This window comes from Macaca thibetana, chromosome 9, assembly GCF_024542745.1.
Source record: "Macaca thibetana thibetana isolate TM-01 chromosome 9, ASM2454274v1, whole genome shotgun sequence".
Classification (NCBI taxonomy): Eukaryota; Metazoa; Chordata; class Mammalia; order Primates; family Cercopithecidae; genus Macaca; species Macaca thibetana.
The window spans coordinates 24,736,425-24,764,392 of record NC_065586.1 but is presented as its reverse complement, the minus strand read 5'-3'; the positions used below and the strand labels follow the sequence as shown (position 1 = coordinate 24,764,392).

The window sequence follows — 27,968 nt, the reverse complement described above, 5'->3', positions numbered from 1 at the left end:
AGTGAATTTGAAATAAAATGAATGTATGCTTAAACTGAACGGTTTACCTGGACATTTGTTCAGGCGGTATGGTAATATGGTAAGAAGGATATACATACATAAGCTATTATAAGTAACAGCCTCAAAATAACAATGTCCTAAGATGGCTTTTCCGTGGCATAGAAGTCCCAACCACCCTCACAGAGGGGGGACAGTTCCATGATCAAATAAACTTTGGAAATTTTGTTTTTGTATCTCCCATATTTTTGTCTCTCAGTTGACAAATCAAAACAAACATTAGCATATTAAAAATATGGAAATTCCAGCCAAAAGTAAAGAAGAAGAAAGAAAAGAAACCTGCTTGACTTTAACAATTAAACCAACCATTTCTGTGTAAAGGGAGACTCTGTACTCAGTTTACCTATTTATAAAGCTCAGAAGAGATTTCCCTTAACACCAGTTTGGGAAGCTCCTAATTTAAACAACTTCTTGCATTTCTTACCTGAATTTTCTAATTTTAAATTAATTTAAAATCAGTCAGAACATGATTGACTCCTGGGTAGGGTTACCCCAAGCCTTTTCTTTGTACAAGAGAATCCTCCAGTGAACTTGTTAAAATGCATATTCTTAAGCTTTATGTCTAGAAATTTCAAATTGATATTCTAGAGTGGGGCCCAAGAATGTCCGTCTTCACCTTTAAAATAAATTTATAAGCCAGGGGCTATGGCATGCACCTGTAATCCAGGCTACTCCGGAGGCTGAAATGGGGGGATCACTTGAGCCCAAAAATTTGAGACTAACCTGGGGTAGTCTCAAATAGTGAGATCTTGTCTCAAAAAAAAAAAAAATTAAGATGTAATTTATAGGGCTGAGTGCAGTGGCTTGTTCCTGTAATCCCAGCACTTTGGGAGGCCGAGGCAAGAGGATTGTTTGAGCCAGGAGTTTGAGACCAGTCTGGGCAACGTAGTGAGAACCCATCTCTACAAAAAAATAAAAAACATTAGTCAGGCATAGTAGCACAGGCCTGTAGTCGCAGCTACTCGGGAGGCTGAGGCAGGAGAATGGCGTGAACCTGGGAGGCGGAGCTTGCATTGAACCAAGATCGCACCACTGCTCTCCAGCCTGGGTGACAGAGCCAGACTCCATCTCAAAAAAAAAAAAAAAAAAAAAATTCACATACAAGTTTTGTGTGGACATATCTTTTCATTTCTCTTGGATGGACTTCTCAACGTGGAATTCTGGGTTTTCTGGTAAGTGTAAGAAACTGCCAGTTATTTTCCAAAGTGGCTGCATTGCATTGTTACATTGCCACCAGCAGCATATGAAGGTTTCAGTTTTTCCACATACTTGCCAACATTTAATATTGTCTGTCTTTTTGATTACAGCCATTCTTGTGGCTGTCTAATGGTATCTCACCATGGTTTTAATTTGTGTTTTCCTAATCATTAGTATACTTGTTAGCTATTCATATGTCTTCTTTGGAGAGAGGTCTTTTCGAGTCTTTTGCCAATTTTTAAATTCAACTGTCTTCTTATTGAACTGTAAGAGTTCTTTATATATTTTGGATAATAGTCCTTTATCAGATATATGATTTGCAAATATTTACTCCCAACCTATGGCTTGTCTTATTATTTTCTTACTGGTATCTTTTAAGAAGGATGTATATCCTGCTGTTGTGGGGTGAAGTTTTGTATATGTGTTAATTAGATTAATTAGATCCAGTCAGTTGATGGCGCTTCTCAGTTCAGCTATATGCTTACTGATTCTCTGACTATTGGATCTGTCAATTACTGATAGAGGGGATGTTAAAGTCTCCAAATAGTGGATTTGCCTGTTTCTCCTTGCAGTTCTATTAGGTTTTTGACACTTTGTTGTTAGGAGCATACATATTGGGAATTATGTCTCTTTTCAGAATTGACCTCCTTATTATTGTGTAATGATGCTCTTTATCCCTGCATATTCCTTACTCAGAAGTCTGCTCTGTCTGAAATTAAAATAGCTATTCCAACTTTCTTTTGATTATTGTTAGCATAGCACGTCTTTCTCCATCCCTTTACTTTTAATCTATCTGTGTTTTTATATTTATATTTAAAGTGAGTTTCTTTTTTTTTTTTTTTTTTTTTTTTTTTTGAGATAGAGTCTCACTCTGTCACCCCGGCTGGAGTGCAGTGGCGCAATCTTGGCTCACTGTAACTTCCAACTCCTGGGTTCAAGCGATCCTCCTGCCTCAGTCTCCCAAGTAGCTGGGATTACAAGCATGCACCACCACACCTGGTTAATGTTTTGTATTTTTAGTAGAGATGGGGTTTCATGATGTTGGTCAGGATGGTCTTGATCTCCTGACCTGAAGGGATCTGCCTGCCCCGGCCTCCCAAAGTGCTGGGATTACAAGTGTAAGCCATAAAGTGAGTTTTTTGTAGGCAATATAGAGTTAGATCTTTTTTGAATCCACCCTGACAGTCTGTCTTTTAATTGCTATATTTAGACCATTCATATTTAAAATGAGTATTGATATAATCAGTTTAGTACCCTATTTTCTATTCATTGCTGTTATTGTTTCCTTTTTTTGTCTTCCACTCTGTGAAATTCTACTTTTTTTTTTTTTTTTTTTTTTTTGAGACAGAGTTTCACTCTTGTCGCCCAGACTGGAGTGCAATAGCACAGTCTCGCTCACTGCAACCTCCACCTCCTGGGTTCGAGTGATTCTCCTGCCTCAGCCTCCCAAGTAGCTGGGATTACAGGTGCACACCACCACACCCAGCTAATTTTTGTATTTTTAGTAGAGATGGGGTTTCACCATGTTGGCCAGGCTGATCTCGAACTCCTGACCTCAAGAGATCCGCCCACCTCACTGTGTGACTTCTGTTGTCTGTGAGGTTTATTTTTCTCCGGTTTTTATTTTTAAGCCTCACTTACTAGGGATCGCCCTGTGTCTGAATAGTAGTGTTTGGCCTTCAATTGGTTAGAAGTTGTGCTCAAATACGTCAAGCCAGTAAGTCTGCCAGTCTCTGCTGATGGGGGTGCGTGGGGGCTTGAAAGTAGATTCAAATTTCCAACCATTTTCAAATCTTTCTGACTTTTACTTTCCCCGGAGCTTTCTTGTGCCTTCTCCGCACATGTACACAGCCTCCATTGTCCAGGGATGTGTGGGTGGCTTGAACTCGCTTTGCTGTGCTTATGTACAGCCTCTGGTCAATCGAGATGCATGAAGAACTTATTGTGTGCCCCTGTTCTATGACTGTCTAACCTCCTCCCTGGAACTTTCTATCAAATCCCCAGTCAGCCTGTCAGTGCACTGCTCAGCGGGGACTGCACCTCATGATAATGGAGCCCTGCCACCAAGGTGACCATTTTAGCTTACAGTGTTCCCAATCAGGTGAGCTCCCTCTGGCCATGCACCACCTGGATGGAACTACCTGTTTGAACAACAGAGCTGGGGATGGGGGCAGGGGCGGGTGATAAAAGCATCCCCACACAAGAATGCCCCAGACTCATGCTGTTTCCACCCAGTGTTCAGTGTTTTCAAAATCAAATGCTTCTCAGTTTGTTGTGTGCCTTTGGTTGATTTCCAACATGATGAGATGGTTGTTGTTGGCAGTTTTGCCCAGTTTTCTAGTTGCTTTTCTGGAGAGGATGTGTTCACCTCCTTACTTCATCATGTTGGAAACAAATGTTCCTTTTTTTTTTTTTTTTTTTTTTTTTGAGATGGAGCCTTGCTCCATCGTGCAGGCTGGAGTGCAGTGGTGCAATTTCAGCTCACTGCAACCTCTGCCTCCTCGATTTAAGCAATTCCCCTGTCTCAGCTTCCTGAGTAGCTGGGATTACAGGCACCCGCCACCATGTCCAGCTAATTTTTGTATTTTTAGTAGAGACGGGGTTTCATCATGCTGGCCAGGCTGGTCTCGAACTCCTGTGCTTAAGTGATCCGCCCGTCTTGGCTTCCCAAAGTGCTGGGATTACAGGTGTGAGCCACCACTCGTGGCCCAAATGTTCCTTCTTAAGGAGCATGCCAGATATTCTGATGTACATTTTTTATGATCACATGTCTTCTTTAGAATTCACTAAATACTGCCAGGCGCAGTGTGGCTCATGCCTGTAATCCCAGCACTTTGGGAAGCCGAGGTGGCCAGGTCACCTGAGGTCAGGAGTTAGAGACCAGCCTGGCCAACATGGCAAAACCCCGTCTCTACTAAAAATACAAAAATTAGCTGGGTATGGTGGTGGGCGCCTATAATCCCAGCCATTTGGGAGGCTGAGGCAGGAGAATCGCTTGAACTCAGTAGGTGGAGGTTGCAGTGAGTCAAGATCGTGCCACTGCACTACAGCCTGGGCAACACAGTGAGACTCCATCTTAAAAAAAAAAAAAAAAGAAGTATATTTTGAACACCTTATGTTCAACCTTAACAAAGCTTTTCTATCTGCGGGTTTCTGTGTCCCAAGCTTTTCTCCACATTCCCCTGAGTAATCGAATATGTACAATAATACATCATGCATTTGTATTAAAGCAACATAAATACTCAGAATTAGTTGTGCTTTAATATATGTTTTATCCTTCTTTCAGAATTGAGCGGCTGGCCAAGGATATTATGAAAGACATAGGATATAGTGACATCATGGTCCTGTGTGTGCTTAAAGGAGGTTACAAATTCTGTGCTGATCTCGTAGAACACCTTAAGAACATCAGCCGAAATTCAGATCGATTTGTCTCTATGAAGGTTGATTTCATCAGACTAAAAAGTTACAGGGTAAGTTATTGCAAGTTCCGTTTTATGATATTTCGATTTAACAATGCTTTAGGATAAAAGAATCAATAATGTTATGAAAATGAAGAGTGCAATTTTAAAAAATGGAGATGAAAATGAAGGGTGGTTTTTTTTTTTTTTGAGACAGAGTCTCGCTCTGTCGCCTAGGCTGGAGTACAGTGGCACGATCTCGACTCACTGCAAGCTCCGCCTCCTGGGTTCACGCCATTCTCCTGCCTCAGCCTCCTGAGTAGCTGGGACTACAGGCATCCGCCACCGTGCCCGGCTGATTTTTTGTATTTTTAGTAGAGACAGGGGTTTCACCATGTTAACCAGGAAGGTCTGAATCTCCTGACCTCGTGATCCACCAGCCTCAGCCTCCCAAAGTGCTGGGATTACAGGTGTGAGCCACTGCGCCCAGCCAGGGTAATTTTTTTTTAATTTGCAAGAATACTGCAACCTAACATAAGAATTCGAACGATATTATTTAGGGTGTGGGGTGGGGACTGTCTCTGTATTTTCACATATACGGGAGGACTCTGCAGTAATGATTTGTTCTTTCTTTTATGGTGATAAAGTGAGTGGTTATATCCTGGTGCCCAGCCCCACAACTGAGTGTGGTCAGTGTGAACACTGATTTGTTGTTTCTACTCTGGATGTCACTGTGGGTCCTGGGGATCTGTGGGAGGGTGTCCAGCCCAGAGAGGAGTCTTAGTACCTGGGTGGCTGCAGTTGTGGCCTGGAACTAAAGAAGAAAAGGCTGTAGGGACAGCACATTGCCAAGTGTGAGGAAACAAGGCCAGGGAGCTCTAGCGGAAGGCCTCTCCACCAGTGTACTCCATTAATCCTGGCTTTCTGTGGCCACCACTGGGCAGAATTAATGAAATTATTCTCCAAAGATGTTTCCTAACCAGATGCAGTGGCTCATGTGTATAATCCCAACACTTTGGGAGGCCAAGGGCAGAAGGATCCCCTGAGACCAGGAGTTCGAGACCAGCCTGGGCAACATAGTGAGACCGTGTCTATACAAAAAGAAAATTTTTTAAATTAGCTGAGTGTGGTGGCATGTGCCTATGGTCCCAGGTACTCAAGAGGTTGAAGTGGGAGGATCACTTGAACCCAGGAGACAGAGGCTGCAGTGAGCTCTGATGGCACCATTGCACTCTAGCCTGGATGACAATGAAACCCTTGCCAAAAAAAAAAAAAAAAAAAAAAGCTGTCGTTTCCTTAGTCTCCCTCCTCCTCCCTCTATGATGTTAACTTCTGTGATGCTTTCTGATTTAATGCATAGTAAAACATTAAAAATAACTTACTATTGGGTGAAGAGCCCTTGGAGTCAAACCATGAAAATATTCTCATTGACTAAACTAACTTGTTGCATTTTAATTCATGAATCACTCTTTGAATTGGCCTTCTATTGCTGTGTGGCAAACTCACCACAAGTGTAGTGGCTTAAACCAACAGACACATGTATTATCTTAAAGTTTCTGTAGGTCAGAAATCTGGGCATGGTGTAGCTAGGTTTTCTGCTCAGAACCTTACAGGGACTAAATCAATGTGTTAGTTGGGATTTTGACATCATCTGAGGCTTTCAAGGTCACTGACTGTTGGCAAGCTCAGTTCCCATTTCCTTGTTGACTATAGGCTGGAGTTGGTAGACTCTCCACTCCTAGGGGTTGTCCTCAGGTGTTTGCTTCAGTTACACACAGATCGTTCACAATACCATTAGCTGTTGGCTTCTTCAAGTCTGATGGAATAATCTTAGCCCTTCTTTTAAAGCTCACCTGATTAGATCATGTTCACCCAGGCAACCTGCCTTTTGATGAACTCAAAATCTCCTGACTAGTCATCTAATCTTTGATGCGAATTCCTGCCACCTTTATGAGTCTTACCCACACTCAAGTGGAGAGGATTATGCAGGGTGTGTACACCAGGGGACCATGGTCTTCAGGGCCAGCAATCTGTCTTCCACATTCCTCATGTGACTCTCAGTTGGCTCAGTTCTAGAGCAGTGGGAAATTAGTTCTGATTTCTTAAGATACTCTGTGTTTTCCTGATGACCTCTCAGGCCAGAGTGAAGCTGGTTTTTGAAGACATCTTAGCTCTAATTTCTTGGTTTTATCTTCTCCTGAGAATTTTTTTCTCTCTTTAGATTCTCTTCATTCTGGGTTAAATCCCTGTGCTTCCTTCTTACCAGATTTTTCTTACTCACTTGGCCCTGGCCCTTATTATATTTGTCCCTGGTTAACAGCATTTTAAAAACCTGTTAACATTTTCTTAAAAATTAAAGTTAGGTTTATTGAGCCATCATTTACATGCAGTAACATCCATCCTTTTTAGAGCTCAGTGAAGTTCAACAAATGTATATAATCATGTAAATCACCACAGTCAAGATATAGAACAGTTTCCTTAACAACACAAAGAATGCCCTTGTGTCCTTCATAGTCAACCTCCTCAACTCCCAAGCCCTGGAAACCACAGATACGTTTTCTTTACCTAAAGTTTTGCCGTTTCCAGAATGTCTTATAAATGTAATCATATATCATGTAGCTTTAGTAAATCAATAAATCATAACATAGTGCATTCATCCATATTGTGTGTGTTGTCAATGAAAAGAGTCAAACTCTGTAAAATATTTCAACAGGTTTACTCTGAGCCAAATATGAGTGACAAGTAGCCTGTGACACAGCCCTCAGGAGATCCTGAGAACATGCGTCCAAGGTGATCAGTGCACAACTTGGTTTTACACATTTTAGGGAGACAGAAGTTATCAATGAATACATGTTCGGTGTACATTGGTTTGGTCTGGATATCTGGGACAACTGGAAGTGGCGGCTTCCAGATCATGGGTAGATTAAAAGATTTTCTGATTGGCAATTGGTTGCAAGGGTCGTCATCAATAGAAAGGAATGTCTGGATTATGATAAGGGGTTGTGGAGGAGGCCAAGGTTTAATCATGCAGATGAAGCCTTCAGGTAACAGGCTTCAGAGAGAATAGATTGTAAATGTTTCTTATCAGACCTAAGGGGTCTATTCTATCAGCAATTCCTAAAGGGAGGAGGGCAACATGAGGCATGTCTGGCTGCTTCTTCCCATCATGGCCTGAACAAGTTTTTCAGGTTAACTTTGGAATGCCCTTGCTGAGAGGAGGGGTTCATTCCCCATGGTTGGGGGACTTAGAATTTTATTTTTGGTTTATAGTATCAGTAGTTCTCCTTCTCCTCCTCCTCCTCCTCCTCCTCCTCCTCCCTTCTTCTTCTTTTCTTCTTCTTTTTTCTTTTGTGTGTGTATGTGTCCAGTGGAATTTGATTATATAGATAGAGTGCAGTTTGTTAGTCCATTCATCAGCTGAAGGATATTTGGGTTGTTTCTATTTTGGAGCAATTAGAAGTAAAGCTGCTATAGATATTCACGTGCAGGTATTTGTGTACTTATGACTTCACTTCCCTTAAGTAAATATTTGGAGGCAAGATGGGAGGTCATATGATGAATGTATATAAGAAATTACCTGGCCAGGTGCAGTGGCTCATGCCTGTAATCCTAGCACTTTGGCAGGCCGAGGTGGGTGGATCACCTGAGGTCAGGAGTTCAAGACCAGCTTGGTCAACATGGTGAAACCCCATCTCTACTAAAAATACAAAAATTAGCCAGGCGTGGTGGCGCGCACCTGTAATCCCAGCTACTCAAGAGGCTGAGGCAGGAGAATCACTTGAACTTGGGAGGCAGAGGTTGCAGTGAGCCGAGATCGTGCCACTGTACTCCAGCCTGGGCAACAGAATGAGACTCCATCTCAAAAAAAAAAAAAAAAAAAAAAAAAAAAAAATTGCCAAACTTTTCCCAAAGGATTGAATCATTTTGAATTCCTGCCAGCAATATGTGACAGTTCCTGTTACTCCATATTTTCAATAGCACTTAGTATTATCAGTTTTTCCTTATTTTTTTCTTGATTTTACCTGTTCTAATAGGTGATGATATCACATTGTGGTTTTAATTTGCATTTCCCTAATAAATAATGATTTGAACATAGTTACATTTGCTGGTTTGCTATTCATATAAATTTTCTGATGAAGTGTTTTTTCAACTATCTTACCCATTTAAAAAATTGGGTTGATTTCTTATTATTGTGTTTGAGAGTTTTATATTGGCCATAAATTTTTTATTAGATATGTGTTTTGATACATTTTCCAGTCAGTGAGATTTTTTCATTTTGTTTTTCAAAAAGCATAATTAAAATTTTTTTAAAAGTCCAGTTAATCTAGTGTTTCCTTTTGTGGATCATGCTTTTGGTGTACCTAAGAAAACTGCCTAACTCAAGATCACAAAGATTTTCTCTTTAAAAAAAAAAAAAAAGTTTCATAGTTTTAGATTTAAATTTAGGTCTATGAGACATGTCATGTTAATTTTTTACTATGATATAAGGTATGGATTGCAATTCCTTTTCCTTTCATTTTTGCATGAAGTGTTTGATTATTCCAGGATTATTTGCCAAAAAGACGATCCTTTTCCATGGAATTGCTTTTGATCTTTTCATGAAAATCAGCCTACTTTACATGTGTATGTGGGTCTATTTCTGGACACTATCAGGTCTGTTCATCTACGTTGTCACTGCTTTGATTACTGTAACTTTATAATAACTCTGTAAATTAAGTAGTATGTGTCCTCCAACTTTGTTCTTGGCTATTCTTGTTCTTTGTCTTTCCTTATAAATTTTAAGATCATGTAGCTGATTTCTACAAAATAACACGTTCGAATTTCATCAAGATTGCTTTGAATCTATAAATCAATTTGGGGGGATTGACATTGTAACACTATTTAGTCTTCCATTCCACGAACACAGTGTATCTCCTAATTTATTTAGATCTTATTTCAGTGTTTTCTAGTTTTCAAGTGTCAGATCTTAGACATATTTGGTTAGATATATACTTACATATTTAATGATTTTGATCCTATTATATTCAGTAAGTTTTTCTTTGAATTTCAAGTTCCAATTATTTATGGATAATATTTAGAAATACTATTAATTTTGCATATTGAATCCTATGACTTATGAAACTCACTTATGAGTTCTAATAGCTTTTTCATAGATTCTTGTGGGTTTTCTATGAAGATAATAATTTCTTCTTTAAATAGAGATGATTTTGCTTATTCCTTTATACTTATAGACCTTGTATTTCTTTTTATTGCATGATCGTGCCAGTTAGGACCTCCTGTACGCTCCTGAATAAGAATGGTGGAAGAAAACATCCTTGCCTTGTTTTCAATCAGCATAATACTGACTGGTGGTTTTTACAAGATGTTCTTTATCAGGTTAAGGAAGTTCCTTCTATTCCTAGTTTTCCAAGTGGTTTTTTGGTATTTTCTTAAAAAATTATGAATGAATATCATCAGTGTTTTTTCTAGATATGTTGATATGGTAAAATACATTGATTGGTTTTCTTATGTTGGACTATCTTTCCATTAATATAGTATAATGACATATTATCCTTTTCATATATTGCTGGATTCAGCTTGCTAATTTTTTTGAGGAATTTTACATTTAAGTGCTTGGAGGATATTAAACCATGGCTTTTTGTTTTTGTTTGTTTGTTTTTTTCTTGTAATGCCTTTTTCTGGTTCTGGTATCAGGCTTATATTTGTCTCATAAAATAAATTGGGAAGTATTTTCTCCTCATCTTTTTTTCAGAAGAGTTTGTGTAGAATTAGTACTAATTCATCTGTGGTATTTGGTAGAATTCACCAGTAAAACCATCTTGACATGGAGTTTTCTTTGTCAGAAGATTTTTTTAATTGGAATTAAATTGATTTAGTAGATACAGGAGTATTCAGGCTAATAGTTTTCTTGAGTGAACTTTAATAGTTTGTGTCTTTCAAGGCATTTGCTATTTTATCTAAGTTTTTACATTTCTGAACATAAAGTTGTTTATAATATTCCCTTATTACCTTTAATGCCTCTCTTTTATTCCTGATATTATTAAATTGTATCATCTGTCTCTTTCCTTTTCTTCACCAGTATGCCTAAAGGTTTTTCAATTTTTTTAATTCTTTCAAAGAACCAATTTGTTGCTTCCTTGATTGTCTCTTTTGTGTTAATGTTTTCCATTTTATTGATTTATGCTTTTATGTCATTTCCTTCCTTCTGTTTATTTTGGGGTTAATTTTCTTTTATTTTCCTAGTTTCATAAAATGAAAGTTGAGTCATAGGTTTGAGATTTTCTTATTTTCTAATACAAACATATAATGCTGTAAGTTTTCCTTTAAGTACTTCTTTAGCTACCTCTATACATTTTGATATATTGTGTTCATTTTCATTCAATTCAAACTATTTTCTAATTTTCTGTTTCACTCATTGGTTGTCTCATGTGGTTTGATTTTCAAGTATTTGGGGGATTTTCTTTAGATAATTCCTGCATTGTTTCCAGGTGAATTCTGTTGCAGAAACTATATTTTGTATGATTCCAATTCTTTTAAATTTTTTGAGACTTGTTCTATGGCCCAGAATATATTTGATATTGCTGAAACTATCACCATTGTAATCCATGTCAAATTAAATACCACTATTTCTTTCTAATTTCTCATGCCTTTTCCTTGTGTATTTCTCTGAACAGCACCTCTTAAGGGTGACCACTGAAAAACTAGGAATGTTATTTGTAACTTTTCAGCCAGTAAAGAGGACGAAAAGGAATAAAGGAAACTCCAAACTTGATTAATTCAATAGTAGACACAAAATAAGAAACAGGTAGCCTTATTATATTTGTATGACAGATAATGAAACGGAGACCTGAGATGTTCAGTAACATGCTCAAGGTCAAGCAGCATGTAAGTGGTGGATCTAGTATTTAAATCTCAGTTCGACGCCAGAGCCCAAGATTGTGACCACTGGAGCGTACAGTCTCCCTAGAGATGTGTTGAGATAAATTAGGCTAAAAGGAAGAACATTTGACCAAATGAATCAGCATTATTTTTTCTTGAGCTTTATTTTGACATTTACCTAACCCGGCTAAGCCAGCTTTTATAATTGCTGGAAGAATGACAATATCCATAAATAGACAATTGCCTGCTTTTTATTCTGAAATGTTTTATATGTTGAATTAATAAGCTATGAACAAGTACCTTCTAAGAAAATGAATATTAATATCAACACTGGGTTTTTCTGTAAATTATGGAACACTATGCTTTTCTTTTCCTCTTTCTGCCCTGCACCATGGAGATATTCCACAAGACATGAATTTTCACTCTACCTGCTTGTTCTCTGGATTCACTTAAAGGTTGCTTGCTGCTTTTGGGAGGCCAAATCCAGAAAAAGTCAGAAAGAACCTTGAGCTTCAGGCTTCATACCCACTCCTGAGCTTATAGAGACTCGAATTGAAGAGAAACAGGCATAATTCAGCAGCCCCTTGAGATACCCGATTGCGTGTGTGTGTAGGGGGGGGTGGGTGGGTGTTTAGAGGCAGGGTCTCGCTCCATCACGCAGGCTGTGTGGTCATAGCTCACTACAACTTCAACCTCCCTGGGATCAAATGATCCTCCTGCCTCAACTTCCCAAATAGCTAGGACTGCAATCAGATTTAGTGTGTTTTGAGAAAGCTCTATCAGGGTAGAAGTGGGAGGCCTTTTGGGATATCTATTCTAAGGGACTTTGAGTGAAGAAACAGGAGAATTTGAGGGAAGTATTGTTAGGTGCCAGCAAGTGACTTTTTAGACAGCTTTTTTGTATGTGGATGCATTATTTGCCAAGTTTCTCCCCTTTATTCCCTCTCAAATGTTGCCCTGGTTTAAAAGCTCATTAATTTATATGCAATCCAATGTGAGGATAAAGTGTAATTCAGAGGTGCAACATTCTGATCTCATTGTTTTCCACCAATTTGGTTAGCTAACCTCTGCACAAAGTACAGCCTTCAAACTACAACTTCAAGGCTTTAAAAATTGAGGATGAACTTTATTTTAGGCAGGCCACAGTTGCCCTAGATCCCGCCCCATGTTGTTTGAATGTGCCCTGCTTTGTATGAATAATCCCTGCATGCTGGCAACACCAAGAGATTTTTTGGAGCTCAAATACAACTCACAGCGTAACCACAGTAGGGCTGAGAGATTTGCCACGCAGGGGATGTGGGCCCCTGGGGAAGCTGGCGTTCGTATTAAAGAAGCTCATTAGAGCTAAGGGTTAGCCACAAACCTGCTCCCTTGAGGGAAGAGAAACGCTAAATACATTTTTTCTCTCTCATTCCCACAGTTCAGAACAAAGGGTTTAAATCAGTCAGCTCTTGTTATCTGTGCTAGTGAGGAACGGGAACAGAATGGATAAGCCAGGTCCAGTGTCTTCAGTTTTAGTGAGTAGTCTTCACCCAATACCAAGGTGAACTTTTGCTGAACTGTTTCCAAGTAGCAAGGGTGTCTGGAATTGAAAGCCTCTTTTTCTTCTTTTTTTTTTTTTTTCTTGAGGCAGAGTCTCGCTCTGTCACCCAGGCTGGAGTACAGTGGTGCGATCTTGACTCACGGCAAGCTCCGCCTCCTGGGTTCACACCATTCTCCTGCCTCAGCCTCCTGAGTAGCTGGGACTATAGGCGCCCACCACCACGCCCGGCTAATTTTTTGTATTTTTAGTAGAGACAGCGTTTCACCATGGTAGCCAGGATGGTCTCGATCTCCTGACCTCGTGATCTGCCTGTCTCGGCCTCCCAAAGTGCTAGGATTACAGGTGTGAGCCACCACGCTCAGCCGAAAGCCTCCTTTTCTTGGCTGGGCACAGTGACTCACACCTGTAATCCCAGCACTTTGGGAGGCCGAGGTGGGCTGATTATCTGAGGTCAGGAGTTCGAGGCCAGCCTGGCCAACATGTTGAAACCCCATCTCTACTAAAAATACAAAAATTAGCTGGGTGTGGTGGTGGGCACGTGTAATCCCAGCTACTCGGGAGGCTGAGGCAATAAAATCACTTGAACCCGGGAGGTGGAGGTTGCAATGAGCTGAGTTCACACCACTGCACTCCAGCCTGGGTGACAGAGCAAGACACCATCTTAAGAGAAAAAAGAAAAAGAAAGCCTCCTTTTCTTTTTGAGACAGGAAATCTGTTTTTAGCAGAGTCTCACCTTGGGCTTTGGGTGAGGAAAAAAGACTCCAATTCTTTGAAGATAGGAGAAGAGTTCCTCAGTTTTTGGGGGTGTTAGATGGGTCCAAAGCAGGTTTATAGGTACACATGCACACACACATATATGTTTTTAAGTAAAAATGGAGAAGAAAAATAAAGAAATAGGAAAGTAGAAGAAAATAAAGGAATAGAAGAAGGAAGATGAGAGACCAAAAAAATTCTAAAACTTACCATATTTCTTTAAATCTAAAGACATCATAGATTGTTACTTTATGTACCACTATGAAATAAAAAATGCTCTAAATTAAGCCATGACTTGACTTGGATTGTATGTAAGATGCATCTTGATTTGGGAGATATTATAATATAACAAAAAATGTGCAACTTGGAGTTAGTGAAAATTGGTAGCTCCTCCTCTTTTTCAGTAATCTTATTTGCAAGTGCTCGAATAGCTGAAATATAACAGAAAACATTGTCTTTACTCTTTGGTCATTTAAAAATCTTGAGTCCTGTGCCAGGCGCGGTGGCTCACGCCTGTAATCCCAGCACTTTGGGAGGCCGAGGCAGGCAGATCACAGGGTCAAGAGATCGAGACCATCCTGGCCAACATGGTGAAACCTCGCCTCTACTAAATATACAAAAATTAGCTGGGTGTGGTGGCGTGCGCCTGTAGTCACAGCTACTTGGGAGGCTGAGGCAGGAGAATCCCTTGAACCCGGGAGGTGGAGGTTGCAGTGAGCCAAGATGGCACCACTGCACTATAGTCTGGGGACAGAGTGAGACTCTGTCTCAAAAAAAAAAACAACAATCTTGGGTCCTGCAATGTCACTTCAATACTCTTTTGCAAACAGTTGGATATTTCCTTTGAAGCTACAGATTTTTTCCATGTTAGTGTCTAAAATATTTTTTAACGTCCTCAAAATATTTTTGCACACTTCAAAGGGGGAGTTATTAACTAAAGAGTAAGTCAGGAACAGGCCTGGGTAGTTTGAATCAGTTCACGTAAATCATTAAAAATTAATCAGAAGTATTTACGAAAACCAGAACATAATTTCTATGTGCCCTCTGGATAGAAGCGTTGAAACATCTGTCTTATTCCTGTGTGTACTGAAGCAAAGAGTGTTGATGGACCCGTTTTCTCTTTGACTTTTGGGTTTTAAGAGATATTTACTAGGGGCTTTCAGCAGGGCATGGATGAAGAAAATTGGCATGAAACAAATACCTAGTTTGGCCTTAAAAAGAGATCATCTAGCATTGCTCTAAGCAAGTTTACTTTGAGATAGTTAATTCTATGAAGTGAAATATTTTTTTTAGAGTGAAACCAAAGCCCATTTATGTAATATGGTTAATCTCAATATTTTTTGTTATCACTCCTTACAGCCTTTTTATTTTATAAATAGCCATGCATATTCTTAATATACATTCTTTATATTCAAATTTAGTTCTCTATAGAGATTCTCGTTAGAGTTTTTTTCCTTATGAAAAGCAGACACTGAGAGGGAAAATAGGAGAATGATGCAGAAGTAATTATTAGATTATAGCATCAATCCAGTGTTGAGAGATCACTCTGGGGACAGAGCTGTGCTTAACTCAGCTGACTGCAACAGGCTGGGGTTGAATCCAGGACCGGGAACATGACCCAGCCCTGGAGCGGACATATCAGGGAAGGGACTCACTCTGCTACAGATGCAAGTTGAAGTCCAGTGCAGCAGGGGTCATAAGTAGTTGAAAGATGGATGAAATGGCCAGGCGCAGTGGCTCATGCCTGTAATCCCAGCACTTTAGGAGGCTGAGACGGGCAGATCACTTCAGCTCCGGAGTTCAAGACCAGCCTGAGCAACATGGTGAAATGCCAGCTCTACTAAAAATACAAAAATTAGCCAGTTGTGGTGGCAGGCGCCTGTAGTCCCAGCTACTCAGGAGACTGGGAAGGTTGCAGTGAGCTGAAATTGCGCCACTGCACTCCAACCTGGTTGACAGAACGAGACTCCATCTCAAAAAAAGATGGATGAAAGATCACAACCTTCAGAACTCCAAGCCAGTATCAGGTATCAGCCCACCTATGTATGTTGGTACCACTCCTAATAAAAAATAATATTCACTGACTACTTAGGGCCAACTATTGTTCTAAATGCTTTATATCTATTAGCTCATTAAGCCCTTGCAAGATCCTTATAAAGTTTCACAGGTGAGGACATAGAGGCCAGAGGGGTTAGCTGAGTTCCCAAGGACACACAGCTAGGAAGTGGCAGTCTGTATGACGTCCAAACCAGGTCCTTTAACACCACGTCTGTCTCCTGGATCTATGGAAGAGGAAAAGGACTCCAGTCCCTAGGAGGTGGACTGGCAGGAGAAAAAGGCCCCCCAGTTCTGCAGGAATGCTGGGCAAGCTCCCAGGAAGGGACGTGGGCACAGGACAAGGGACAAATCCAGAGCACACAGTGGATACTGCAACTTGGGAACAGAGCAGAAAGACCAAAACCATGGTGAGAGGCATAACATTCAGTGGCTGGGCATCAGACTCCAGTTGGCTGCCTAGCAGTTCCAGAGAGTTCCAGCCCCAGCTAAGGTCGAATTTCTTCCTAGCGATTTGATGAGGTCGAGCCAGTAGGTGAGGTGGGGATAGGATAGGGAGCAAGTGACTTAACAGTTAGGAGGGAAGAAGCTGGAAACTAGGAAGGGTCAGACCCACAAGAAAGTGTACGTGTTATTAGCATTAATCACAACAGATGCCTGAAGATTTCGGTTGTATTTCATGTTCTCTGCATTTCCTCCATTTATCATTTGAGAGCTTGCTGGTCCCATGAAACTTAAGCATGCTATATATATATACAAAAAGTATGCTTGTATTAATCTGTTCTCATGCTGCTAATAAATACATAACTGAAACTGGGTAATTTATAAAAGAAAGAGGTTTATTTATTTATTTTTATTTACTTTAAGTTCTAGGGTTCCTGTGCACAATGTACAGGTTTGTTACATAGGTATACATGTGCCATGTTGGTTTGCTGCACCCATCAACTCAACATTTACATTAGTTATTTCTCCTAATGCTATCCTTCCCGCAGTCCTCGACTCCCCCATAGGCCTCGGTGTGATGTTCCCCGCCCTGTGTCCATGTGTTCTCATTGTTTAACTCCCACCTATGAGTGAGAACATGCAGTGTTTGGTTTTCTGTCCTTGTGATAGTTTGCTGAAAATGATGATTTCCAGCTTCATCCATGTCCCTGCAAAGGACATGAACTCATCTGTTTTTATGCTGCAATAGTATTCCACAGTGTATATGTGCCACATTTTCTTAATCTAGTCTATCATTGATGGACATTTGGATTGGTTCCAACTCTTTGCTATTGTGAATAGTGCTGCAATAAACACATGTGTGCATGTGTCTTTATAGCAGCATGATTTATAATCCTTTGGGCATATACCTAGTAATGGGATGGCTGGGTCAAATGGTATTTCTAGTTCTAGATCCTTGAGGAATTGCCACATTGTCTTCCACAGTAGTTGAACTAATTTACACTCCCACCAACAATGTAAAAGTGTTCCTATTTCTCCATATCCTCTCCAGCATCTGTTGTTTCCTGACTTTTTAATGATAGCCATTCTAACTGGAGTGAAATGGTATCTCATTGTGGTTTTGATTTGCATTTCTTTGATGACCAGTGATGATGAACATTTTTTTCATGTGTCTGTTGGCTGCATAAATGTCTTCTTTTGAGAAGTGTCTGTTCATGTCTTTTGCCCACTTTTTGATGGGGTTGTTTGTTTTTTCTTGTAAATTTGTTTAACTTCTTTGTAGATTCTGGATATGGCCTTTTGTCAGATGGGTAAATTGCAAAAATTTTCTCCCACTCTGTAGGTTGCCTGTTCACTCTGATGATAGTTTCTTTTGCTGCGCAGAAGCTCTTTAGTTTAATTAGATCCCATTTGTCTATTTTGGCTTTTGTTGCCATTGCTTTGGTGTTTTAGTCACGAAGTCTTTGCCCATGCCTATGTCCTGAATGGTATTGCCTAGGTTTTCTTCTAGGGTTTTTGCAGTTTAAGGTCTTACATTTAAGTCTTTAATCCATCTTGAGTTAAATTTTGTATAAGGTGTAAGGAAGGGACCCAGTTTCAGCTTTCTACATATGGCTAGCTAATTTTCCCAGCACCGTTTATTAAAAAGGGAATCCTTTCCCCATTGCTTGTTTTTGTCAGGTTTGTCAAAGATCAGATGGTTGTAGATGTGTGGTCTTATTTCTGAGGCTTCTGTTCTGTTCTATTGGTCTATATATCTGTTTGGTACCAGTACCATGCTGTTTTGGTTACTGTAGCCTTATAGTATAGTTTGAAGTCAGGTAGCATGATGCCTCCAGCGTTGATCTTTTTGCTTGGGATTGTCTTGGCTATGCAGGCTCTTTTTTGGTTCCATATGAACTTTAAAGTAGTTTTTTCCAATTCTGTGAAGAAAGTCATTGGTAGCTTGATGGGCATGGCATTGAATCTATAAATTACCTTGGGCAGTATGGACATTTTCACGATATTGAGTCTTCCTATCCATGAGCATGGAATGTTCTTCCATTTGTTTGTGTCCTCTTTTATTTTGTTGAGCAGTGGTTTGTAGTTCTCCTTGAAGAGGTCCTTCACATCCCTTGTAAGTTGGATTCCTAGGTATTTTATTCTCTTTGTAGCAATTGTGAATGGGAGTTCACTCATGATTTGGCTCTCTGTTTGTCTGTTATTGGTGTATAGGAATGCTTGTGATTTTTGCACATTGATTTTTGTATCCTGAGACTTTGCTGAGGTTGCTTATCAGCTTAAGGAGATTTTGGGCTGAGATGATGGGGTTTTCTAAATATACAATCATGTCATCTGCAAACAGGGACAATTGACTTCCTCTTTTCCGAATTGAATACCCTTTATTTCTTTCTCTTGCCTGATTGCCCTAGCCAGAACTTCCAACACTATTTTGAATAGGAGTGGTGAGAGAGGGCATCCCTGTCTTGTGCCAGTTTTCAAAGGGAATGCTTCCAGTTTTTGCCCATTCAGTATGATATTGGCTGTGGGTTTGTTGTAAATAGCTCTTATTATTTTGAGATACATTCCATCAATACCGAATTTATTGAGAGTTTTTCGCATGAAGGCTGTTGAATTTTGTTGAAGGCCTTTTCTGCATCTATTGAGATAATCATGTGGTTTTTGTCATTCATTCTATTTATGCGATGGATTATGTTTATTGATTTATGTATGTTGAACCAGCCTTGCATCCCAGGGATAAACCCAACTTAATCGTGGTGGATAAGCTTTTTGATGTGCTGCTGGATTCAGTTTGCCAGAATTTTTTTAAGGATTTTCACATTAGGGATATTGGTCTAAAATTTTCTTTTTTTGCTGTGTCTTTGCCAGGCTTTGGTATCAGGATGATGCTGGCCTCATAAAATGATTTAGGAAGGATTCCCTGTTTTTCTATTAATTGGAATCGTTTCAGAAGGAATGGTACCAGCTCCTCCTTGTACCTCTGGTAGAATTTGGCTGTGAATCCATCTGGTTCTGGACTTATTTTGGTTGGTAGGCTATTAATTATTGCCTCAATTTCAGAACCTGTTATTGGTCTTTTCAGAGATTCAACTTCTAACTGGTTTAGTCTTGGGAGGGTGTATGTATCCAGAATTTATCCATTTCTTCTAGATTTTCTAGTTTACTTGCATAGAGGTGTTTATAGTATTCTCTGAATACTATAGTTTGTATTTCTGAATACTATATTTCTGAATATAACGAATACTGTATTTCTGAATACTATAGTTTGTATTTCTGTGGTATCAGTGGTGATATCCGCTTTATCTTTTTTTATTGCATCTATTTGATTCTTCTCTCTTTTCTTCTTTATTAGTCTTGCTAGTGGTCTATCTATGTTGTTGATCTTTTCAAAAAACCAGCTCCTGGATTCATTGATTTTTTGAAGGGTGTTTTATGTCTCTGTCTCCTTCAGTTCTGCTCTGATGTTAGTTATTTCTTGCTTTCTGCTAGCTTTTGAATGTGTTTGTTCTTGCTTTTCTAGCTCTTTTAATTGTGATGTTAGGGTGTTGATTTTTGATCTTTCCTGCTTTCTCTTGTGGGCATTTAGTGCTATAAATTTCCCTCTACACACTGCTTTAAATGTGTCCCAGAGATTCTGGTATGTTGTGTCTTTGTTCTCATTGGTTTCAAAGAACATCTTTATTTCTGTCTTCATTTCGTTATGTACTCAGTAGTCATTCAGGAGCAGGTTGTTCAGTTTGCATGTAGTTGTGTAGTTTTGAGTGAGTTTCTTAATCCTGAGTTCTAATTTGATTGCACTGTGCTCTGAGATACAGTTTGTTGTGATTTCTGTTCTTTTACATTTGCTGAGGAATGTTTTACTTTCAATTATGTGGTCAATTTTAGAATAACTGTGATGTGGTGCTGAGAAGAATGTATATTCTGTTGATTTGGGGTGGAGAGTTCTGTAAATGTCTATTAGGTCTGCTTGGTGCAAAGCTGAGCTCAAGTCCTGGATATCCTTGTTAACCTTCTGTCTCGTTGGTCTGTCTAATATTGACAGTAGGGTGTTAAAGTCTCCCATTATTATTGTGTGGGAGTCTAAGTCTCTTTGTAGGTCTCTAAGGACCTGCTTTATGAATTTGGGTGCTCCTATATTGGGTGCGTATATATTTAGGATAGTTAGCTCTTCTTGTTGAATTTATCCCTTTACCATTCGTAATGGCCTTGTCTCTTTTGGTCTTTGTTGGTTAAAAGTCTGCTTTATCAGAGACCAGGATTGCAACCCTGCTTTTTTTGTTTTCCCTTTGCTTGGTAGATCTTCCTCCATCCCTTTATTTTCAGACTAGTGTGTCTCTGCATGTGAGATGGGTCTGCTGAATACAGCACACTGATGGGTCTTGACTCTTTACCCAATTCGCCAGTCTGTGTCTTTTAATTGGGGCATTTAGCCCATTTACATTTAAGGTTAATATTGTTATGTGTTAATTTGATCCTGTCATTATGATGTTAACTGGTTATTTTGCCTGTTTATTGATGCAGTTTCTTCATAGCATTGATGGTCTTTACAATTTGGCATGTTTTTGCAGTGGTTGGTACTGGTTGTTCCTTTAGATGTTTAGAGGTTCCTTCATGAGCTCTTGTAAGGCAGGCCTTGTGGTGACAAAATCTCTCAGCATTTGCTTGTCTGTAAAGGATTTTATTTCTCCTTCACTTATGAAGCTTAATTTGGCTGGATGTGAAATTCTGGGTTGAAAATTCTTTACTTGAAGAATGTTGAATATTGGCCCCCACTCTCTTCTGAATTGTAGGGTTTCTGCTGAGAGATCCGCTGTTAGTCTGATGGGCTTCCCTTTGTGGGTAACCCAACCTTTCTCTCTGGCTGCCCTTAACATTTTTTCCTTCATTTCAAACTTGGTGAATCTGACAATTATGTGTCTTGGGGTTGCTCTTCTCAGGGAGTATCTTTGTGGTTTTCTCTGTATTTCCTGAATTTGAATGTTGGCCTGCCTTGCTACACTGGGGAAGTTCTCCTGGGTAATATCCTGAAGAGTGTTTTCTAACTTGGTTCCATTCTCCCCATCACTTTTAGGACACCAGTCAAATGTAGATTTGGTCTTTTCACATAGTCCTATATTTCTTGGAGATTTTGTTCTTTACTTTTTTTTTTGTCTAATCTTGTCTTCTCACTTTATTTCATTAATTTAATCTTCAATCACTGATATCCTTTCTTCTACTTGATTGAATCAGCTATTGAAGCTTGTGCATGCATCACGAAGTTCTTATACTGTGGTTTTCAGCTCCATCAGGTCATTTAAGTTCTTCTCTACACTGTTTATTCTAGTTAGCCATTTGTCTAACCTTTTTTCAAGGTTTTTAGCTTCCTTGTGATGAGTTAGAACATGCTTCTTTAGCTTAGAGAAGTTTGTTATTACTGACCTTCTGAAGCCTACTTCTGTCAACTCCTCAAACTCATTCTCTGTCCAGTTTTGTTCCATTGCTGGTAAGGAGCTGCAATCCTTTGGAGGAGAAGAAGCGCTCTGGTTTTTGGAATTTTCAGCTTTTCTGCTCTGGTTTCTCCCCATCTTTGTGGTTTTATCTACCTTTGGTCTTTGATGTTGGTGACCTACAGATGGGGTTTTGGTGTGGGTATCCTTTTTGTTGATGTTGATGCTATTCCTTTCTGTTTGTTAGTTTTCCTTCTAACAGGCTCCTCAGCTGTGGGTCTGTTGGAGTTTGCTGGAGGTCCACTCCAAACCCTGTTTGCCTGGGTATCACCAGCAGAGGCTGCAGAACAGCAAATATTGCAGAACAGTAAATATTGCTGCCTGATCCTTCCTCTGGAAGTTTCGTCCCAGAAGGGCACCCACCTGTATGAGGTGTCTGTCAGCCCCTACTGGGAGGTGTCTCCCAGTCAGTCTGTCCATTTTCAGAGCTCGAACTCTGTGCTGGGAGAACCACTGCTCTCTTCAGAGCTGTCAGATGGGGACGTTTAAGTCTGCAGAAGTTGACTGCTGCCTTTTGTTCAGCTATACCCTGCCCACAGAGGTGGAGTTTAGAGAGGCAGTAGGCCTTGCTGAGCTGTGGTGGGCTCTGCCCAGTTTGAGCTTCCCAGCCACTTTGTTTACCTACTGAAGCCTCAGCAATGGTGGATGCCCCTCCCTCTGCCCAGCTGCAGCGTCACAGGTCGATCTCAGACTGCTGTGCTAGCAGTGAGCAAGGTTCCATGGGCGTGGGACTGCTGAGCCAGGCATGGGAGGGAATCTTCTTTTCTGCCAGTTGCTAAAACTGTGGGAAAAGTGCAGTATTTGGACGAAAGTATACAGTTCCTCCAGGTACAGTCTGTCACAGCTTCCCTTGGCTAGGAAAGGGAAATCCCCTGACTCCTTGTGCTTCTGGGTGAGGCAGTGCCCCTCCCTGCTTTGACTTGCCCCCTATGGGCTGCACCCACTGTCCAACCAGTCCCAATGAGATGAACCAGGCACCTCAGTTGGAAATACAGAAATCTCCCATCTTCTGCGTCAGTCACACTGGGAGCTGCAGACTGGAGCTCTTCCTGTTCAGCCATCTTGGAAGTGACCCAGGAAAGAGGTTTAATGGACTCACAGTTCCATATGGCTGGGGAGGCCTCACAATCATGGCGGAAGGCAAATTAGGGGCAAAATCATGTCTTACATGGCAGCAGGCAAGAGGGCATGTGTAGGGGAACTCTCCTTTATAAAACCATCAGATCTCATGAGACTTATTCACTATCATGAGAACAACATGGGAAAACCCCACCCCTGTGATTCAGTTACTTCCCACAGGGTCCCTCCCTTGACACCTGGAGATTATTACAATTCAAGGTAAGATTTGGGTGAGCACACGGAGCCAAACCATATCAATGCTGTAATCAATTTAACTGATATATACCTGATCTTTTCCAAAAAGGATCTAATGATGTATTTTATTAATTATGCCCAGATAATTTCTCATTTTCTGCAGGAAAATAATTGCAGGCAGCAAAATATTAATAATTATCCTTATTTTATGTTAGGTTATTTTTATCAACATTTTGTAACTGATGTAGAATGTAAAATTTAGCATCAAGACCATGAAAATCTTTTTGAAATTACACGTTCTGTATGTATTTTATAAAACACATGCACTTTAAAGGCTAGAAAAGTTACCAGGAAATAATTTGGATTTGGAGGGGTAAAGAAACACAGTTGGATATATAATAAAATGGATTGGGGAAAATATTTATGGAAAAATAATGCCTTTGACAATTGTTTATGATGTTCATTGTACTATAATAAAGTTTGAGTTTAACTGTTTTATTGTTGTTTTAGCTCATAGTGTATATTCCTTTCTTGCATGAGTTCACCATTATTAAACACAGTATTATTGTTAACCACTTAGGTAATTCAACATGCTTTCAATCTGTATCTTTCAAGGACAAGAATTATTTAATTTTCTACTTATTAATTTGGGATTCATTTGGAGGAGGATAGTTTCTAAATTTTTTTTTGTTTTGTTTGCCTAGCTTTTTTTTTTTTCCTAGAGAACAGAAATGATTTCAAACAGACATTGACAAATAGGAGAATAATGTCATTAAAAACAGGATGACTCTTGGTGAGGAAAAGGGCACAACAGTACGTCAAGGGCCCCCGCAGCCCACGCCACAGAGAGGAATGACTAGGCAGGAGTGGAAAGGAAAAGGCCAGCAGTTGGTGATGAGTCAGCAGTACTTTTGCTAAAAATGCTAATCTAATACAGCAGTGGGAAGTGTTGGTGAGCATGTGATCATTGAGGCCGGGAATGACTCCTTCCTCTCTGCAGCTCTCAGGATTCCGTGCTGAAGGACCAGGATGGGCTTTGGTGCCCTATAGACCTCTGTGTGTTGTTTTGGGGTGTGGATCCTCCTCTAATTAGGAAAGATAGCTGGAAGGCAGGCTCAGAGGGCTGCCCCAACTCGCACTTCCAAAATTCACATTGGCCTATGTCTAAGAGATCTAAGAAATGAAAATGTGTAATATTCTCCCTCATCTTCATATTAAGATAATTTCTTAGGACAAAAATAGTTTTTTAAACATATCCCTTACTCCATCAATATCTGAGCTCTGATCACTCAGGAAGTGATAATGACACCTTTGTTTTCTTGGGTTTTTTTTTTTTTTTTTTTTTTTTAATCACTTGTAACCGCTGTGTTGTAGGCAGGGAAATACTTAACTGTGAAACTGACATATTCTTGTTTTATTCCTATACTTAAAGCAAAAGCGACTTACTTTCAGTGTAGGTCAATTTAGATCTGCAAATAGAATACCATTTTAGATGCTTTGAGGTAGTGTTCCTGTAACAGTTAGAACTGTTAGTAATTTTAGAAGATTAGCGAAATATTTTATTTTGAAAACCATTATGGAATTCCATGTTTGTTTCTTTTAATGGATAAATTTAAACATGTATCAAATGGATAGATTATTGTAGACTTTTTCAGGGATAGTTATTTTTCCATCAGCAATATTGTTAACTACTCTATGCAGAATACATCTACTAGAATGACTTATTTCCTTTTTTGAAAAAAAAAATTGAATTTTATTTTAAGTTCCAGGATACATATGCAGGACGTGCAAGTTTGTTACATAGGTAAACATGTGCCATGGTGGTTTGTAGCATCTATCAACCCATCACCTAGGTATTAAGCCCCACATGTGTTAGCTATTTATCCTGATGCTGTCCTTCACCACAACCTCTATCCCCAACAGGCCATAGTGTGTGTTGTTCCCCTCCTTGTGTCCATGTGTTCTCATTATTCACCTCCTACTTGTAAGTGAGAACATGTGGTGTTTGGTTTTCTGTTCCTGCATTAGTTTGCTGACAATGATGGCTTCAAGCTCCACGTATGTTCCTGAAAAAGACATGATCTCCTTCCTTTTTATGGCTGTATAGTATTCTATGGTGTATATATACCATATTTTATTTATCCAGTCTATCATTGATGGGCATTTGAATCGATTCCATGTCTTTGCTATTGTGAACAGTGCTGCAATGAACATAAGTGTGCATGTATCTTTATAATAGAATGATTTATTATATTCCTTTGAGTATATACCCAGCAATGGGATTACTGGGTCAAATGGTATTTCTGGCTCTAAGTCTCTGAGGAATTGCTACGCTGTCTTCCATAATGGTTGAACTAATTTACATTCCCACCAACAGTGTAAAAGCGTTCCTATTTCTCCATAGCCTTACCAGCATCTGTTGTTTCTTGACTTTTTGATAATCACCATTCTGTCTGGCGTGAGATGGTGTCTCATTGTGGTCTTGATTTGCATTTCTCTAATGATTTGTGATGTTGAGCTTTTTTCATGTTTTTTGGCCACTTAAATGTCTTCTTTTGAGAAGTGTCTGTTCATGTCTTTTGCCCACTTTTTAATGGGGTTGTTTTTTACATAAATTTGTTTAAGTTCCCTATAGATTCTGGATATTAGCCTTTTGTCAGATGGATAGATTGCAAAAATTTTCTCCCATCTGTAAGTTGTCTGTTCACTCTGATGATAGTTTCTTTTGCTGTGTGGAAGCTCTTTAGTTTAATTAGATTCCATTTGTCAAATTGTGCTTTTGTTGCAATTGCTTTTGACATTTTTGTCATGAAATCTTGGCCCATGCCTATGTCGTGACTGGTATTGCCTAGATTTTCTCCTAGGTTTTTATAGTTTTGGGTTTTCCATTAAATCTTTAATCCATCTTGAGTTAATTTTTGTATAAAATATAAGGAAGGGGTACAGTTTGAATTTTCTGCACGTGGCTAGCCAGTTCTCCCAGCACCATTTATTAAACAGGGAGTCCTTTCCCCATTGCTTGTTTTTCTCTGGTTTATCAAAGATCAGATGGTTGTAGATGTGTGATCTTATTTCTGAGATCTCTATTCTGTTCCATTGGTCTATGTGTCTGTTTTTGTACTTGTACCATGCTGTTTTGGTTACTATAGCCTTATAGTATATTTTTAAGAAAATGATTTATTTCTTATATATCCTAAGATATCTTTCTAGTTTAATAGTACAAGGTATAGGATTTTAAAAGTTGAATTTGATTTACTTAAACTAATAATAATATATTGATTGATTACTATTGAAAGTACTATTTTAAGTGCCTTATAAATATTATTTCATTAGTGCCCACCACAACCTGATAAGTTAAGTAACTTATTATCCCCCTTTTACATGTAAGGAAAGTGATTCACAGACAGTTTAAGACAGAGCTGGCTGAGAATGGGGCTTAGATGCAAAACTAGACAGGCTGATTCAAGAGCATGGAGGCCACAGTCTTTCCACACTGCTTCCCAAAGGAGGGCCCCATCACCACCATTCACTTTTGCAAGGAACTCATTTTTCTGGGTTTTCCTTTGTTCATTTGTAAAATGATGAGGTTGGATTTCAAGATCTGTAAGATCACTGACAGATTTGAAGTTATTTAATCTTTAACGTCTTGGAATGTCTATTTTAAAAAGACAGATTGGACCAGGCATAGTAGCTCACACCTGTAATCCTAGAGCTTTGGGAGGCTGAGTGGGGAGGATTGCTTGAGCCCGGGAGTTCAAGACCAGCCTGGGCAACATAGTGAGACCCTGTCTCTACAAAAATCTAAAAATTAGCCAGGCATGGTGGTATGCATCTACAGTCACAGCCCTTGGGAGGCTGAGGCAGGAGGATCCCATGATCTCAGGAGTTCAAGACTGCAGTGAACTATAATCCCTACTGCACTGTAGCCTGGGCAACAATGTGAAACCCCATTTCTTAAAATAAAAATTTTAAAAAGATATTGACCACACATGTTTGATTTGCATTCTCTACTAAAATAACATGGAGATATGATATGATATGATATGATATATGATATAATTAAAAGTGACCTCAAATGACAAACTGGACAAGAGAGAAGACAACAGATCCAGAGATAATGAACCTAATGGCATGGAGGTAAGTTGGACCCAAGTGCCTGCAGTGAATGACACCAAAGAAGAACCCAGTTAAATGAGGCCTTGAGAGACTCAGTGCTCCAGCGATGTCAGGGATAGCAGGCAATGAGATGATGTCATTGTAAAGATCATTGGGACTCCCTGGTCCTCCACCCCACTTCCATCGTTGGAAGTCAGGTGACAGCTCTCCTCCCCTCCCACCAGCCTCATCCCTTTCTACCACTATTGCAGGAAACTGAAGATTAATTTTTCAGAAAAAAATGTGCCAAAAAAAGTACCAAAAACATGGACACCAGGTAAAACAGAGGCCTGGGGAGATCCAGCTAAACTTTTTATGAGATTCTGAGATCCTTAGCAGCCAGGCATGTGACCACTCATAGCCCCCACCAATAAGGCACTGAGGTTTGACAGTGAATGTTCTTTGAGGAAACTGAATGGTTGTAAAGAAAAGACCTCCATCTATTGCATTTGGGACTCCCCCACTGAAAAGGACATTTGTCTCCATGGGAATCCACTAGTAAATCCATCTGTCATCAATCTCTGCCCCTTGATGGACACAACTCTTTCCCATTAGCTCTTTTGGTGCCTCACTTAGAAACAGGGAGGACACTGTCTAGCATGAAACACCAGACGAAACAGAACAAAATAAAACTAAAAAACCCTAAAAAAGGATCCCCAAGAAAATAGAGCAAAACCAGAGAACAGA

General features: G+C 39.6%; 1 protein-coding gene across 3 annotated transcripts in view; it reads left to right on the top strand.

Annotated features, from left to right (window-relative positions):
- Nucleotides 1-27,968, top strand: part of PRTFDC1 (phosphoribosyl transferase domain containing 1) — a 105,853-nt gene that overhangs the window by 10,828 nt on the left and 67,057 nt on the right. For all 3 annotated transcript variants that reach the window (XM_050804859.1, XM_050804860.1, XM_050804858.1), the window contains one exon: nt 4,541-4,724. In XM_050804859.1, the coding sequence (XP_050660816.1) occupies nt 4,541-4,724 (184 nt within the window). The remainder of the gene's footprint in view (nt 1-4,540; nt 4,725-27,968) is intronic.